Source organism: Typha latifolia, chromosome 5, assembly GCF_019914945.1.
Source record: "Typha latifolia isolate L0001 chromosome 5, TyphaL0001v2, whole genome shotgun sequence".
Classification (NCBI taxonomy): domain Eukaryota; kingdom Viridiplantae; phylum Streptophyta; class Magnoliopsida; order Poales; family Typhaceae; genus Typha; species Typha latifolia.
The window spans coordinates 10,128,944-10,145,526 of record NC_133090.1 but is presented as its reverse complement, the minus strand read 5'-3'; the positions used below and the strand labels follow the sequence as shown (position 1 = coordinate 10,145,526).

Here is a 16,583-nt window from a genome sequence, read left to right as displayed (position 1 = left end):
CCTAAGCGAGAAGATATTTTGTTTGAAAAGGTTGGTTAGTTAAGTTTGTTTTTTTTTCGTGAAATTTGATTTATTGAAAGGTTGGAAATCTGTTCAAACAGAAGGTGGCACACACAGTTTGAAGGAATGTATTAGCAGATAGCAAAGCAGTTTCTAATGTGGGAAAGATATTTGAACCGAAATCTCCAGAGAGCAAAATGTTTCCAAGGTAGGAAGGTCGTTTGAACAAAAATCTCTAGAAAATAAAATGCTTCTAATATGAGAAGAGCATTCGAACGAAAAATCTCCATAGAGCAAAATGTTTCCAACGTGAGAAGAGCATTCAAACGGAAATCATCATAGAGCAATACATTTCCAATGCGGAAAACTCGTTCAGGCAGAAGTTAACAAAGAGCAAGCTACTTCGAACGTGGGAAAATTCATTCAGACAGATTTTTCCAGAGAACAACTTATTTCTAATGTTCGAAAGCTATTGGAACATGGTACACTCAAAATGTAAACCCGTTTGAACACTAGATCTGGTTCGAATGGGCTACTTAAGTTTTATCTTATTGGATTATATTAAGTTTTTCTAGTGGCTATCTTTCTGATAATATAAAATGGCAACTTGAAAAGGAGAGGATTAACTCATAAGAGGTGATAAGAGTGATAATTTGGAGAAGAAAGAGGAAGCCTTTGAAGATGCTAGAAGTTTGAAGACATTTGATTTAGTTTATGCTCATTTAGTCCAAGATAGAAGAAGAGATTGGCGATCGCCTCAAAGGTCATTAAGGTTGAACTAAAATTTTAATCAATATGATTAGGAGATAAGCAAATGAGGTTATGCATTGAGGAGGAATTAAGCAAAGTACTATTAAGCCGATTGTGTGCAATTTCATAGTGCTTGATTTTACTTTATAGAAGATATACACTCTTAGTTGATAAGGGTTTTTTACGTTAAATTTTATACTATTTGTGCGTTCTGTTTTACCCTTTTTCCCCGTGGAGTGTCTCGTTCGTAAAGTTCCTTATCTAAAAAGTGATTAGTTTTTTCAAGATAAGCCGGTAGTGCTAAGCTTAACAAATTTACATTCATATTCATTCAAGTTATAATATTTCTTTTGGGAGAATGAGGAAATTTTTGGTGTTCCAATTAAACCATTAGAATTGTTGCTAGGATTCAAATATGATAATACTCAGTACAACACAAGGTCTTTTAACCATAATTCTATTGACATTCGAGCTAGAATATTACTTTGGCTAGTGATTTATAAAAATGAGCCCACTTAATTTGATCACTTTTTTCTTCTTCTTTTTTATGAAAAATTTATAGATTAATGATTTATTAAGCATAGTAATCAGGTACAGCTACAGTTAAGAGCCCTTGAACAAATCCTATACTTAGCTGATATACATACAGATCGACCAAATAGAGAAGCCAGGTATAGTTAAGAGCAATACGAATCTCAAGCACTTGAGCAAAAGAATGGAGGAAGTAGGACAATACCGATGGAGACAAGCCTTCCGCTTGGCCAACCATGGCCACACCATGAATGGTACCATCATGAAGCTAGCTCAAGGAACGCAAGCAAAAGCGCATTAGCTCAGTAGACCTGACAAATATAAACCTGCAACATAAACGAAATCCTAAAAGAAATAAAATCAAAGAGAGGGAGATATAGTCGAGGCCATAGTAACTCTGAGCAGAAAACCTCAACTACAAAGTAAGCCGCTGACAAAAATAGAGGCATCCACAACTCTCTACGAACAATGCTAAAGCAATGGTGAGGATTAGGTTACGACAAGGTCCAGGCAGAGTTGGCCGCCGGAACCAAAGTTGAGGAGGTGGGAGAGGACTTGAGTAGCTTGCCGAAGCCAACACTTGAAAGTGAGGGAGCCTCATAGGGTGGGGACCAGGCATGAGGAAGATACGTCGATGCTGGGTCAACGACGAGCAGAGAAGGGGAAGAGACCAGAAGAGAAGACCACGGCGGAGGCCGGCGAAAGAGAAAGAGGGAGCAAGGTGGAATGGGTGGTGAGATGGGGGAGAAGGGTGCGGGGAATGATGACCAAGAAGATGTCTAGAGGAGAGAAGAAGAGAGAGGGAGGAAGAAGAAGAGTGAAAGCTCATGAGAAGATGCAATCAAATTTGATCACTTAATCATTCGACCATACTTATAAGACAGTCACTTTTTTTTTTCCATCTCAAAACCAAGTGATGGGAAAAATATCATATCCATGATGCGACGTTGATCTCAAACTTTCATTTCATGGCAGATGATTCTCATCTAAATTAGTTTTTTCCATCTCAAAACCAAGTGATGGGAAAAATATCATATCCATGATGCGACGTTGATCTCAAACTTTCATTTCATGGCAGATGATTCTCATCTAAATTAGTTTTTCTTGTCACTCTGCAGTTAAATATTCCTTCACTAACTAACTCTACTTTTGTTGCAAAATAGTCATATCAAATCACCAATTGGTTGGATACTTCAAAACTATAAATTTGGGACAGTCAAGTACACCAACACAAGAGTTGCAATAATTGTACATAATGCCTTGGTAAAAAGAATGCCAACCATCAGAAGCACATACTAGATTAGAGTTACAAGATGGGTCCTGAATGAGTTATGAAACAAATATATGAGCTGCCTTTAGATGGTCCCCAACTAATACATGTATAAAGAAAAAAGAGGGAAAAAGAAAGAAAAATTATAGAACAGAAGAATAAATATGTAAAAATGATTGACTCCTCCTAAATATAAGCTCTCTTAATTACCCTCTTTTCATAAATAAATTATTAAAAGTTTTCTATTCAAGATGTGAGAGTTTAATGCTCCCAATGAAGCTAGAATATAGTAATTACATTTCATTAGATTATCCAATAATTTTTTTTTTAATCTTAAAAAGACCAACAATTGAGTCCTACTAATTTGTTGAAGCCTAGCAATTGTCTCATGGCCTATTACATATGAGGAGAGATAATGCAACTGTTATTGAAGTATTCATGAGTTTAATTTTTTTTTTTTCTGATTAGAGAAGAGAACTGGAGAACTAGGATACTATTCCGCCTTGGTGACCATTTTGAGGGGTGGTCAGAAGCGGTCTATTGATTTGTATAATGACATGAAAAGAAAATCTTAATTAGTAATTTTAATAATTATAAAGTTACTCATATTTATCGACAAGTCGATTAAGTTGCTGATTGACTTGCTAACAAAAGTACAAGCTTAGATTTTGGATTGTAGTTTCCTTTTAATCTTGAGCAAATTTTAGTTTTCAATTCTAGTGGAGACTTTTATAACAGTGGAGTCAATCTATAAAATTCCGTTTCGCTTTAGCAAAAGTTCACTAGATTGTTCATAAATAAAAAATTAGTAAGGTCGCGTGGCACGAATGAGATGATTATCTCGACCTCCTAAAAAAACCCTAATCATTTTTCGGTTAGCAACTTAATTTGCAACCGTATTTTTCTTTCCACATAAATATCTAATTTTTACATTGGAAAATAAAAAGATTATTCATTTTAAGAATGTGGCCTTGATGCTCCGCTGAGTATTTAAAAGTCGCTAGGAAAATTACCAAGTCTTAGAGGAGAAATTTATATATAAGTTATTTTTCAGTTCATTGATTTTAAAATATAAATTATTAAACTGAAAAGTGATATATATATATATATTAAATTTTTTTTAATAATTTTTAAATGTTCATATAAATAGTTAATTTAATTAGCTAGTTATATTTGAGGAATTTTATAAATCACACACTATATTTTACCTATTTTATGATTCACACGTCTTTGAGAATTTTATAACTTGACCCCTCATTTTTCTTTATAATTCTCATTTAACACCCTGAATTAACTTAAATAATATTAACAAATTATTTTATTATAATATATAAAATAATTTATTAATGCTTAAATTACTTCTGTTTTCTTCATCTTCTTTTTCTCTTCCCAAAGAAGAAAAAGAAGAAGAAAAGGAGGAGAAAGAGAAGGAGAAGGAGGACGAGGGGGAAGATGAAGAAAGGTAGTGATGGCTACAACAACCATGATGATAGTGAAGAAGTTAGACGAGGAAGATGGTGGATGGTTATAGAAAATAAGAAAAACTAGTGAGGGTATTTTAGTAACTTAATCGATATTAATTAGTTAAAATAACGTTAGGGTTTTAAATAAGAATTATAGAGAAAAAAGAAAAATTGGGTTACAAAATCCTCAAAAATAATATGTAAATTATAAAATAGATAAAATTTAAAAAGTGATTTATAAAAATTATTATATTTAAAGGTCAGTTTGCTGGAGTTACATTTGAAGTGTAGTGTATCATATCTCTCACATGAGTCAATGATAGTTTGGTCAAAAATACTTTGAAGATTGAACCAGATGACATAAAGAAACTACATCACCTCTCTCACATGAGTGCCATTGGATATCCCCCCATCATACAAGATAGAGAGAGTGACATCAGATGGTCAATTGTCTCATGTACGAACTACTACATCATTAGCTAATCTTTTTCTCTTATATAGTGCCAATGCACTCTCTCCTATATATATATATATATACATATGTTCTTGAAAAGAAATATATAGTTATATTTTAACGCTTCCAATTGATTGAGCAATGCAACCTTACTAATTAATAAATAATATGTCCTCCATTATTCAGATATTAACATTTAGCTAGATAAACTAAGTTTTTATCAACTTAATGAGCTTATCCCTTAAGAATCCTGAGATGATCTCCTTGTAAAGCTACTTAAACCAATTTTGGGTCAAGTTTAGAGTTTTTTAATACATGATTGAGTGGAGATTGAGTTTAGCCTTGTCGCTTAGAAGTTGTCTTCTTTTGTACCTTAACATGTGACAATGAGTTATGGACCTTATGGTATTATATTTTTTCTTTATTACTTTTAAAACTTACCAGAGTTAATTATATTTTTACCCTCTTAACTATCACTCAGTATTATTTTCACCCCTTTCAAAAAAAATTTTGTGTACACATACATCTCTTGAATTATTTAATAGTATTTTTTTATCTATTTATTAAATTAGTTAAAATTTTAAGATATTTCTATCAAAATTTTTATTAAAATATTGACGGTCGTGGAGTGTATATATCCGATATTTTTTTTTTTTTGACGAGATGAAAGTAATACCAAGTGATAGTTAAAGGGGTCAAAATGTAACTAACAAACTGACAGTTTACTAACAAGTCAGAGATTTTTATAATTTAATTTAATTAAATTTTTTGATTTGTAATGATAGATTTTAGCATTTGTCGCATATATAAATTATATATATTTTATTATAATAAAATATATATCGACTATAAAAAATATATGCATTCGGTAATTATATGCTAAATTAAAAATCAAAATGCAGTTAAATTAGAAAACCCCCTGCAAAAGAACTGTTTCAATAGCATAACTTTGCTTAGGGAACACTTCAATACCTTCCTCTAAAGTCCAAACTACCAGTCTTACCATATCTATCTCGCTTTACATCATTGGAACTCTAAATTCCATATTAGCTACAACCAGTCCAACTTCTATGCTTCATATTATTATTCATTAGTATTTTTTATGGGTTAAAATGACACATTTACATAATTCTTCTATTTCTATGAATAGTTCAAATCTCTGTCTGTAGTTATGATTACAGAGTGAAATTAACTCTCTTTTATACAAAATAATTTATTTTTGTTCGATAACCAAACGAGACATTCACTCCAGGCCTGAGCTGCGTGGTGGAGTCACTCAAAGTACATAATTTTATATTTGCATGGTACCAATTATCTCCTAAACAATTCCAAAATTATTTTTTTTAAAAAAAAAGTGGGGACTCTGTTCTCGAAACAGCAGAACAAAGGCAAATAAACATAATTAGGAGAGAGAGAGAGCGACCCATTTGTGGGTAACCCACTAAAGAGAAGGTAGAAGAAGAAGAAGAGCAAGAAGAAGAAGAGCAAGAAGAAGAAGAAGAAGAGCAAGAAGAAGAAGGATTGGAATGGGGGGAGGAGAATCGAGATGGAGGAGAGCAGCGAAAAGGATTGGCTTCCTTTGTGCTTCCTGCTTCAATGAGACCTCTCCCTCTCATCCACCTAAAATAGTAGGCTCTCTCTCTTTCTCTCCTCCATTTGCTTCAAATTTCTTGTTTTCTGCCTGTTTGAACGGCATTTAGTAGGATTTTGATGACAATCCTTTCAACAGATCAAGTTTTTCGATTTGGGTCCTTCTTAAATCGCTTGCCTTTGTGTCTAATCCTAATGCATATCCCCAAGTACTTCAGGTTATTTTCTTTGGGGTTTGTTTCTCTTCTTTGTATGATTTGATAGCATTACCTCCCCCATTTTCCTCTTCTCTCGCCATCCTAATTTCAAATGCATTATCTATAACAATTTACTTCTTTAATTTCTCACAAGAATCGATCTCCAAATATTTCTTAGTCTTGTCAATATTTCTTTTTCTTCTTCTTCTTTTTAATTCTAATCTAATGCCAAGGGCTTGGGTGTTATTATTGCAGATCTCGTGCTCCGCGGTGAATATATCTGCAGACAACACTGAGGGAAACCAGGAAAAGAAAGAAACCACTATTTTAACCGACAAGGTATTCCTTTTTCCTTTTTAAACTCCTTTTTTCCCCCCTTTATTTGATCCTCCTGTTCTTTTTCTCCTATAGTTATGCAAGAAAGCTAGTTCATTATCCAAAAAGTGATGTTCTTAGGCATAATCAATAGATTCTTATGGGTCAAAGGGGAGGCATTATAAGTGTTCATATGCCAAATCTATAGGTCAAATGAGATAGTATATGAAAGAATGAAAGGAAAGGTATAAGAAGCAAGATGATCTAATATCATTTTGATTTCTTGAGTTATATTTTTACTGCTCTTAAAATTGACAGAGTTTAAACTGTGTGTTTCTTTCAATCTTAGGAAGCATGTTCATAGTAAGTCATTTGGTCAATTCAGGTAAAGTAATTTTGCAAAATGTATTAAATTTTAATTAAGCTAATTTCATCCATTAGCTTCATACCCTTATGTTGATTCATATGTCATCATCCTCTTGTTGCTATCTAGTTTAGCAACAGAGAAAAATAATTAGGGATTAATTTTAGTTCGGCCGATATGCAAATAGGCACTTGGATTTTCAAGTATTTGTGCAACAAAAGAGGGGAGGGGAGAACACCCTAGGTTGGCTGTGTGTGTGAGTCCTCCACAGGCAGGGAGAAGCCGTGTATAACCGACAGCCCCATAAAAACCGAGGTGGTGGGCCCACCTCGAAACCCACCAAGCTCGGCTTGTGGTTGGATGGGTCCCACCCTGACCGGCCCTGCTGTTTCGCAATCATCCTGTCTCGGTGCTCCTCCAGCACCATCGCGGTCAAAAGGGTTCCTTCTACGTGGGCCCCTTCCGTGGTTTTAGCCCATCTTGACCTTCCATTTCTAACGGTCCCCACTTTTGACGGCCGGATTTGGTGTACAGCTCTGATACACCGCAGCAAATAATTCAGACAAGACTACCTTTTTCTTAGCTGAATTGTGGACCATCACAAAGTTCAAAAATTTGTAGCCTAAGCTGCCAAAGTAATTGGGAGTTTTTTTTTTTGACTAAAATATACTCATCTTTTTAAATTTTAACTGAAATAGACTACTCTCAAATTTATTTACTAAATGGGGTATAATTCATTGTAATCCTAACAAAAACGCTGAACTATCACCAGACAATTTTTTTTCTAAATTGTTGAACGACTAAGTTAAAATGATTTATATACATTCAGCATTTTATGATCAGACAAAATAATTGATAAATAAGTTTAAAGGTAGTACATTCGGTCAAAAACTTAGTATTTGTCATCAAAAAGTGGATCACATCTACTAGATTCTATCTCTTTGATCCATCAAGTGGCTAAAACTGATATTTTACTTGCAATGCTCGATCGATAGGTTAGTTGTCACAGAATTTAAGTAGCAGATTCCTTAAGTATCTCCTTAAGAATTTAAGGATCTGGTTGGAGATTTATTTGAGGAATTTTGTTTTGATTTGTAGAACCATCCAAAGGAGAAGAAAATAAACAAATTATTTGACCCTTAAAATTTAAGGGGTATTCGGTACTCCCGATTATAGTAATTGATGCTTTCGACCATTTTTATAGAGTATCGTAGAATTTGTCTTTGGATTAAGAGACAAAAATTAGAGATAAGTATTGAATCGTTTGTCTAAAGATTTAGTATCAAGAAACAATAACTTTAGATATGCTTTACACTTCCTTGTTTTGCAAACATCTTTTGGCTTTCAAATTGAAATTTTCTATTTAGAACTTGATAGTTCTATTCTTGTAATGCATGTTTTGTGCAAACTATTTGCAGAACATTTGTGCAATTTGCCTCGAGTCTCTCAGCTGTGGTGCCACTGATGGTGGTAGCAGTGGTAGCGGCGGCGATTGTGAGAGCGACCGTGCCATTTTTACAGCCCAATGCTCACACTCCTTCCACTTCCTTTGCATCGCTTCAAATGTTCGACATGGCAACACCACATGCCCGATCTGCCGAGCTCAATGGTCTCAGCTTCCGCGAGATCTCACCGCACCTAGCTCTCAGCACCATGCTGATCCCATCCTTCGCATTCTCGATGACTCCATTGCAACTTCCCGTGTCAACCGGCGCTCCTTCCTCCGTTCCACCCGGTACAATGATGATGACCCGATTGATCCAACCATCATCGAGTCTTTGCACCCTAGTCTCCAGTTCATGCTTATTCCTGCACCAGTAGCAGCTCTTAGTCGACTACCTGGACGTTCGCCATCTGCTGATATGTTAGTTCCACAGCAATGTACTTCACCAAATTCTTGGAAGAGAGCCTACCTCTCAGTAAGACTAGCACCAAAACAAGCCACAGATCTTGTCCTTGTTGCAAGCCCCAATGGTCCACACTTGAGGCTCCTCAAGCAATCCATGGCACTTGTAGTCTTCTCATTGCGGGCAATCGACCGGTTGGCCATTGTTACCTGCTCCACCACTGCTACCCGTGCCTTCCCCTTGAAGCGCATGTCAACGAATGGTAAGCGGATGGCTCTACAAATCATTGATCGCCTCTGTTACGTTGGTGGAGCTGACCCAATGGAAGGGCTACAGAAGGGAGTTAAAATACTAGAAGACCGGACTCACCGGAATCCTCTCTCATGCATACTCAACTTGTCAGACAGTCCAACTCGAGCCCGTGTCGGTCGAGACTCAGAGCTGCCCTTTCCAATTCACCAGTTTCACATCGGTTTTGGATTCGGAATGTCGAATGGATTTGTGATGCATGAGTTTGAGGAGTACTTGGCAAGAGTTCTCGGAGGCCTTATCAGAGACACCCAGTTGAGGATTGGCGATCAGGGGGGCTCGGTGAGGTTGGGGGAGCTGAGGGGTGGAGAGGAGAGGAGAATTCCATTGGATTTAACTGGCGATGACAGCTTCATAACTGTCAGTTATAGCTACGTCGAAGAAGGAAGAGAAGAGTGGCAAAGGACCGGGGAAATGGTTGTCGGATTCAATGAGAAGAGTGAGAGAAACAATGACGACGGTGGATGTGTGCCTGGAGGGAGGGACCTAAGCATTGGAGGCAGAAGTAGCTGCGCCGAACGGTGGGACTACCTTGACCCCTTCATGGCTCGGAGATGGGCTAAGCATTTGCACAAGGCATGAGGTTGAGATGTTTCTACTGCTACTTCTCAGCTATTGCTTCAGTTTCAACTCATGGACAACATAGTCTGGTTTGCTTTTGATCCACTGGTGTGCTTTTTTCCTCTTTTTTTTTTAATATTCATGTTCTGCATAGTTGTTTCTCTTACTATCATTTGATTGTGGATCATTTACATAGATGAATATATCTAGCTAAAAAAAAAGAAGGTTGCTGTGCAGAATCTACTTAGTTTGATTTCAGATTGCATTTTGGTACAGAGAAACTGTGTTAGCATCAAAATTTCAAACTCTTGATCAAGATCGTGCCTGAGGCTACATCTAATATGCCTCGGATGAAGAGAAGAAATTAAATTTTTTTTTTTTTTTAAAACTGTATTGCAAACTCGGAAGTACTTTCATCAATAAATAATACAAATTAATCATCTATAAATTTCCAGGATCTACTTGATTATAATCACCAGTATTTCCAAGAGGAGAAGGCAGGCTTCCACCATTTCTTTCAACCCAAGAGCCTCTGTGATCTGAGCTGGTTATGGCTTGCAGACAAATAACCTTAGATATTTAAATATACGAGGTTCATAATCATGGAGAGTAATATATGAAATTATATTACTCCACCTTAAGGCTAGGTGGAGGGGAGGAGTTTTTCCTTCGCAGGTAGTCACTCGCGCTTTTGTCCTTCCCTCTCCTCTAGGAGCTTTTCACTGGCTCTAGTAGTGCTATGCTAGAGTTCAGAGTTTTTCCCTTTTGAAAAAACCTATAGACACAAGTATGTATCTAAATACTAGGCAATGATATCATTCGTTCGCTTAAGTAAAAGTCCGAAGAAATATTAAAAACGAAAACAGAGATGAACGCTAAGATTTTAATATGGAAAAACCCAAACGGAAAAAAACCACGGATCCAAACTTGGATCAAAACCAATCACTAGGATAATAGCAGTTACAAGACTAACTCACAAAACAATCCGTCGATCTAAACGACTTTATTCCTCTCAATTTTACTCGCTAGAACCCATGATTCATTACTTCTCGTGATTGATGTCCAACCTCAGTAGCCCTCGAGATTGATCTTTCGTCTAGATAGCCCTTAAGACGAAAGATTAAGCTTTTTAGAAGAGTAGGACCTTGTTCGTTGAAGAACCGATGTAGCCACAAGAAGTCTCCTTTAAAATTGCTTCTTCAACCACCCTAGAGTTAGGGCATCACAATACTTATATTTAATTTCCAAAATAGAGCCAAATCCAAATCTTATCCGAACTTATGAAAGTCTAAGAATTTCAAACTTCATTGGTGCGTTCGAACGGCCTGACTTGATCTCAGGTGCGTTCGAACGGGCCAAGTGCGTTCGAACACAACAGCCTGAATTTCTCAAGTTGCGTTCGAACACGTTTGTGAACGCTGCTCTCGGTCTGTGTGAACGCATGTACCCGCGTTCGAACACGTTTGTGAACGCAGTTCTCGGTCTGTGTGAACGCATGTACCCGCGTTCGAATGCGCTTGTGAACGCATCTCTCTGTCTGTATAAACGCGTGAGCCAGCGTTCGAACACATTTGTGAACGTAGCTCTCTATCTGTATGAACGCATGAGCCCGCGTTCGAACGCGTTTGTGAACGCAACTCTCTGTCTGTGTGAACGCATGAGCCCACGTTCGAACGCGCTTGTGAACACAGTGTGAACGTGGTATGAACGCGATGTGAACTCATAAACTTTTCTCCAATAATCTTGCAATTCTTCAAACCAGAGATTTTCTAGACTTATATAAAAGCTCATATACATGTATAAATACACTTAGAATATTTTATACATAATTGACAATAATTAAAAACCTAACACCTTTCTCGTCACCTTCGGCAGTTTATTTTGTCTTCTCGCTTTCCTTTCTTCTTCCCCCTCTTCGGTCCTCTTTCTCCCCATCACTGTCCGCCTCGCCTTTCCACTATCATTGGTGTCATCATCGTCCATCTTGACGCTGCCCCCTCCTCTGCTTTTTGTGTCCCCGTTAACAAAGGAGAGGCTGTTGCGTTTCCACTCTTGTATCAAGTTATAATTGTTTGATTGAATTAATAATATAATCAGTAAAATATATGGTGTTATATTTTTATCTTAAATATATGAGGAATTTCCTTTTGATTTGATTTGCTTCAATATTTACAAATTAACCTCTATGTTTAAATATTTGCAAAATATAGGGCTAAAATTATAGAGGGTGTAAATCGAAAGTGGTTGAAAAGGAGGTGTTCAATTAAATCTACTTCAACTAACCTCTGAATTGAGTAAAAATAATAATAATAATTATTTATTACTTTTCATAAAAATGGGTCATCTTGGAGAGAGAAATTGAGAAAGAAAAAGGAATAATTTACCTTTACAAACTAAAAGGGTGATCAGCATTTTAGGTCATATTAACCAATATTTCTTGTTAATCTTTTAAATAATTATACAATTTTAACCATTAGATTAGGAGAGAGAAATTAGTTGTTGGTAATTAAATCACTCATCTTAGATGTTTGATTTGAAATTTTCCCTTTTTAAGATCTTGACAATTCCAAGTTCACCTATGAGGTGTCTTCAATCAGAGAATTTTTAGGATTGGGACTTGATTAAAGTAGAACTCTCAAATAATTAATTTTTAATTTAGCTTGAGTTTTCTAAGTTAATATGATCTATGCTTTTTAATTTTTTTTTTTTTTTTTTTTTTTTTTTTGCACGAGCATTTGTCTACCACCAGTTCATATGTCTTGATCTAATATTAAACTTAATTATACAATATATTTTGAAGTGCTTTATGTCCACAAACTTATCATTATATAAATATTACACTTACAGGCATGAAACACAAATCTTGCTGTTGATGGACCTTAAAGTAGAAAGGAGATTTTACACTAATTACCTCCTAAACCGATTAAAAAAGATGTAGAGAAGGCTAATAAAGGCTAATAAAGAACTCTGTTATTTTGGACATTGAGGAGAGAGAGAGAGAGAGAGAGAGAGAGAGAGAGAGAGAGAGAGGAGTGTGTATATATAACTACCAAACTCAATTTAAGTCCTAAATGAGCCTGAGTCTATTACATAGATAGTGAGCCATTGAATTAAAGATCTAATACTGATGCATACTTCATAATATATATTAATGTATATTACATTAGGAATTAGAAAGAGGTATATTGAAGTATTTCCTCTGCTTTATAGTTTTGGAAGTACATTTATCTAACAAAGAAGCTTAAAAATAAATTATAAAATACCAATCAATCACGAGACACTGTATGGTAATACTATTATCTTCGGACAATTACAAAAGATAAAATTTGGTGGAATTCAAATTAATTTCCTCCGGGTCTGAAGGCGAGATAGTATCAATGTCCAGCTCCAGGATCTGTGTTTCCATTAGGAGAGGAAATCACCGGTGATGGCCCACTTCTTAGTTCTCTTCCATACCTCTGTAATCTAAGCTGGTTATGGCCTGCAGACAAACCAAGCTTAGATATTTAAATATGCGAGATTCATAGTCATTGAAATTAAAATTGTTAACTCGATAACTGTTCTAAAAATTTAAGCTATTAGAGAACAATAATTTTTATAGTTTATATTCTAACAAATATATAAAATTGTACAACAATTTTTAAAAATTACAACACTGTTAACGTTATCATTTAAATATTTCTTAACAATATTTTAGATGATGACACTACTATCTTCAATCTATGGATCTTCCAACCAAGTAGAAGAAAAGGTAGGAAAGAGGATCGAGGTCATACCATGAATCTCTGATCGCTGCAAAGCTCTTGACTCAACTTTTTCAGTGCAACTGCAAGCAAGGAGGATCAAAAGGAATACTACGAGTGAATTGCTTGTCCTTCCCATCTTAAAACTTGCTATATTTTTAGTCTTTGCAACGTATTGTATGCATATATACTAGAGGAAACATCTCTGTCCATCTGACACGGTAAGACCACCATTAATTCCTGAGTTAAATTAGAAGTGATTGAAACTCTTAGATGTTTGATTTGAATTTCCTTTTGTCAAGTTCTTGACTATTTCAAGTTCACCTATGGCTATGGGGTGCCTTTCATCAAAGTCAAAGATGACCATATATAATAAACGGTGGCTGGTCTTCTTTTCGTGCAGTCCATGCATAGTCTTACAAGAACGAGCAACAACCGGAAAATTGATAAAAAGGTGACGATTGTTTAATAAGAGCAGTTGACTCGACTCAAAGAAATTGCCACATGCTTCTTCTTTTCTTTCAGACAATTGCGTATGAAACTACGGAGAAGTTTCCACTAATGATGTCCTTTTTGCCTTGAATTTAATTGAAGTCATATCTTGGGTGAGATGTCCGAAAGCGAAATGGATAAGGATGGAAAGAGGAAGAGTATTGTCTAATACTGACAGGAGGAGTGTTTGGAAAGGACTGGGAATTCCTAGACTGCTGCGAGGAAAAGGAAGGCACACTGTTTAATCACACAAGTGATCAACAAATGAGAGGTGAAATAGAGCAACATCTTATCTATGCGTTCCTTAAATGAATACCCATCGTGCCCATTCCAATGAACTTAAAAGTATCATTCATATCTTCAAGGCACATAGCTAGGACTATTTAGTCTATATACCCTCCTAATTATGAAGTTTGTAGGAGACCAGTTTAAAAGAAGTTACACAAAACAAGAAGGAGAAAAATATTATACAATGAACGGATGATCATATTAGAGGAAACATCTCTGTCCATCTGACACGGTAAGACCACCATTAATTACTGAGTTAAATTAAAAGTGATTGAAACTCTTAGATGTTTGATTTAAAATTCCTTTTGTCAGGTTGTTGACTATTTCAAGTTCACCTGTGAGGTGCCTTTCAACAGACTAGTGCCAGGATTGAGACTTGATCAAAGTCATAAATGATCATATATAATAAACGGTGACTGGTCTTCTTTTCATGCAGTCCATGCATAGTCTGACAAGAACCAGCGACAACCAGAAAATTGATAAAAAAAGGTAAAGATTGTTTAATAAGGACAGTTGATTCATGACACACAAAGCGTTGCAATTTTCTTGAAAATTTGCATATAATATTCAGTCTTTTTAACAAAATTATAATTTACATCTTAAAATTTTACTATTTACAAATCAAGTCCTATAATTGAGTGAATATGTACAAAAAATATCCTGTTATTAGATCTATAAGGAAAAAAAGAGAAAAGAAAAGATAGAGAGGGGGAAGAAAAAGAAGGCGACTCATGTGCCTTGCAGGTGCACTCTGTTTATTTAATTAATTTCTTTTTCTATGAGATGTTACTCTTTTAGCGAACACTTAAATTCATACATTATCTAGTTTGACAATATATTTCAATAGAAAAGGCTATCTAATTATGAGTTTGAAAGTTATATTGTTTATCAATTTGTCTAGACGTATTCATCTAAAGAGCTAACTCTCATGAAGAATGAAAGCCACTATTGATCATTTAGAAAAATTTTGTTAACTAATTATAGAGTTTATAGGGTAATTTTTATTTTGTCATACCTTGATTGTACTTGTGCATATGTTTGGATCTTGGCCTCATATATGGATTTGGGATGAGTTCTAATTCTTGAGTACAATTTCTTTTGGATATATATACATCTTGCCTTTCATTACTTTATTTTCTTATTTTTAGTTTCAAATTTATGGAATGTAATTTATGATGTTTATGGTTTTGGAAAATTGAATAATAAATAAAATTACTTTTGTTTGACGATAGGTTGGAGGCAGTTTCTAACCTTGGGCGTTCGAATGACTAATGGTTATAAACCCCATGCACAATTTTTTTGGGTTACTTTTACACTTTCTTCTTCCCCAAACTTTCTTCTCTTCCTTACCTTGTGTTCCTCCATTGTTTTGGAGACCAAGAGCTTTGATGTTTCCACATCTTCCTCGAATTGTTGTTTGTCTCTCTTTAGATCATATCATTTTTTGAGTTTTCTTCACTTGGAATTGATCTTATCCCACTTGTTTTTCATTAAAAAATTTGGTCTCTAATTCTTCTTACTAGATAGATCTTAGTGTTATTGTCACTAATTTTTTTATTAGTAAGGGGTTGATTTTGTTCAATTTTTTTCGAGTGTTTTTCAAACTGATTATTCATGCATGATAAATATACTTCGTTTGAATGTGTTCTTGAGTTACTTACTCTCTGCAAATTCATGTGTTAAAATCATGCCTTAGTCAAAAGTGTTAAGTCTCAAAAGATTCAAATACAAAATAAGATTAACCCATTTACAAGATTACTATAAAACTTAATGTAATAACCCAACTTTAAAAAAATTATTATTATTAATTAATTTTGGGCACGACGTGGCCGGCCAAAGGCCAGCCTCGTGCCCATGCAAGATGCTCATGCAGCTTGCGTGGTGGGGTGCCATGCGCCCACTGCCGCTGATGCAGCCAACCCGGCTGCGGCCAGCTGGCCGCGGCGGGCCGCGGTGCCGCCGCTACCCCTCATCCACCGCCTTCCCCTCTCTCTCTCTCTCTCTCTCTCTCTCTCTCTCTCTCTCTCTCTCTCTCTCTCTCTCTCTCGGTCACTCTCTCACTCTACTCTCTCCCTACTTTCTCTCGCATTCCTTCCTCTCCTCGTTGCCGACGTCGGCCCGCCGCCACCTCCCCGAAGCCGCCGCCGCCGGTGAGATCCCTCATTCCCCCTCTCTTTCCTTCTCTCTCTCTCTCTCTCTCTTGCCCGAGCTCGGGCTCGTCGAAGCCGAGCCGCTGGCTGGCTAGCAGCGGCCGGTGCCCTCCTCGCCAGCCCGGGTCCGCAACCCCCTCCCTCACCTTCTCCCTTTCTTCTCTTCCTCTTCTCCTCTTCTTCTTCTTCTTCTTCTTCTTCTTCTTCTTTCTTTCTTTCTTTCTTTCTTTTTCTCCTTCTTCCTCGGCTTCTTCTCCTT

General features: G+C 36.0%; 1 protein-coding gene and 1 long non-coding RNA gene across 2 annotated transcripts; one reads left to right on the top strand and one right to left on the bottom strand.

Annotated features, from left to right (window-relative positions):
- Positions 1-5,724: 5,724 nt before the first annotated feature.
- On the top strand, positions 5,725-9,890 carry LOC140789953 (E3 ubiquitin-protein ligase WAV3-like). Its single transcript, XM_073139879.1, has 3 exons — positions 5,725-6,096; positions 6,511-6,594; positions 8,353-9,890. Exons 1-3 carry the CDS (start codon positions 5,995-5,997, stop codon positions 9,670-9,672), a joined length of 1,506 nt encoding a protein of 501 aa, XP_072995980.1. The 5' UTR covers positions 5,725-5,994; the 3' UTR covers positions 9,673-9,890.
- Positions 9,891-12,834: 2,944 nt separating this feature from the next.
- Positions 12,835-13,544, bottom strand: LOC140789591 (uncharacterized). The gene is made up of 2 exons (XR_012109212.1): positions 13,428-13,544; positions 12,835-13,132 (listed from the first exon to the last, which is right to left on the bottom strand). It is a non-coding gene; the product is annotated as an uncharacterized lncRNA (long non-coding RNA).
- Positions 13,545-16,583: the final 3,039 nt, after the last annotated feature.

Coding starts and splice junctions, on each gene's coding strand:
- LOC140789953 (XM_073139879.1), top strand. CDS start 5,995: ATGGGGGGAGGAGAATCGAGATGGAGGAGAGCAGCGAAAAGGATTGGC. Junction 6,097..6,510: donor CCTCTCATCCACCTAAAATA/GTAGGCTCTCTC, acceptor TTATTATTGCAG/ATCTCGTGCTCCGCGGTGAA. Junction 6,595..8,352: donor CCACTATTTTAACCGACAAG/GTATTCCTTTTT, acceptor AACTATTTGCAG/AACATTTGTGCAATTTGCCT.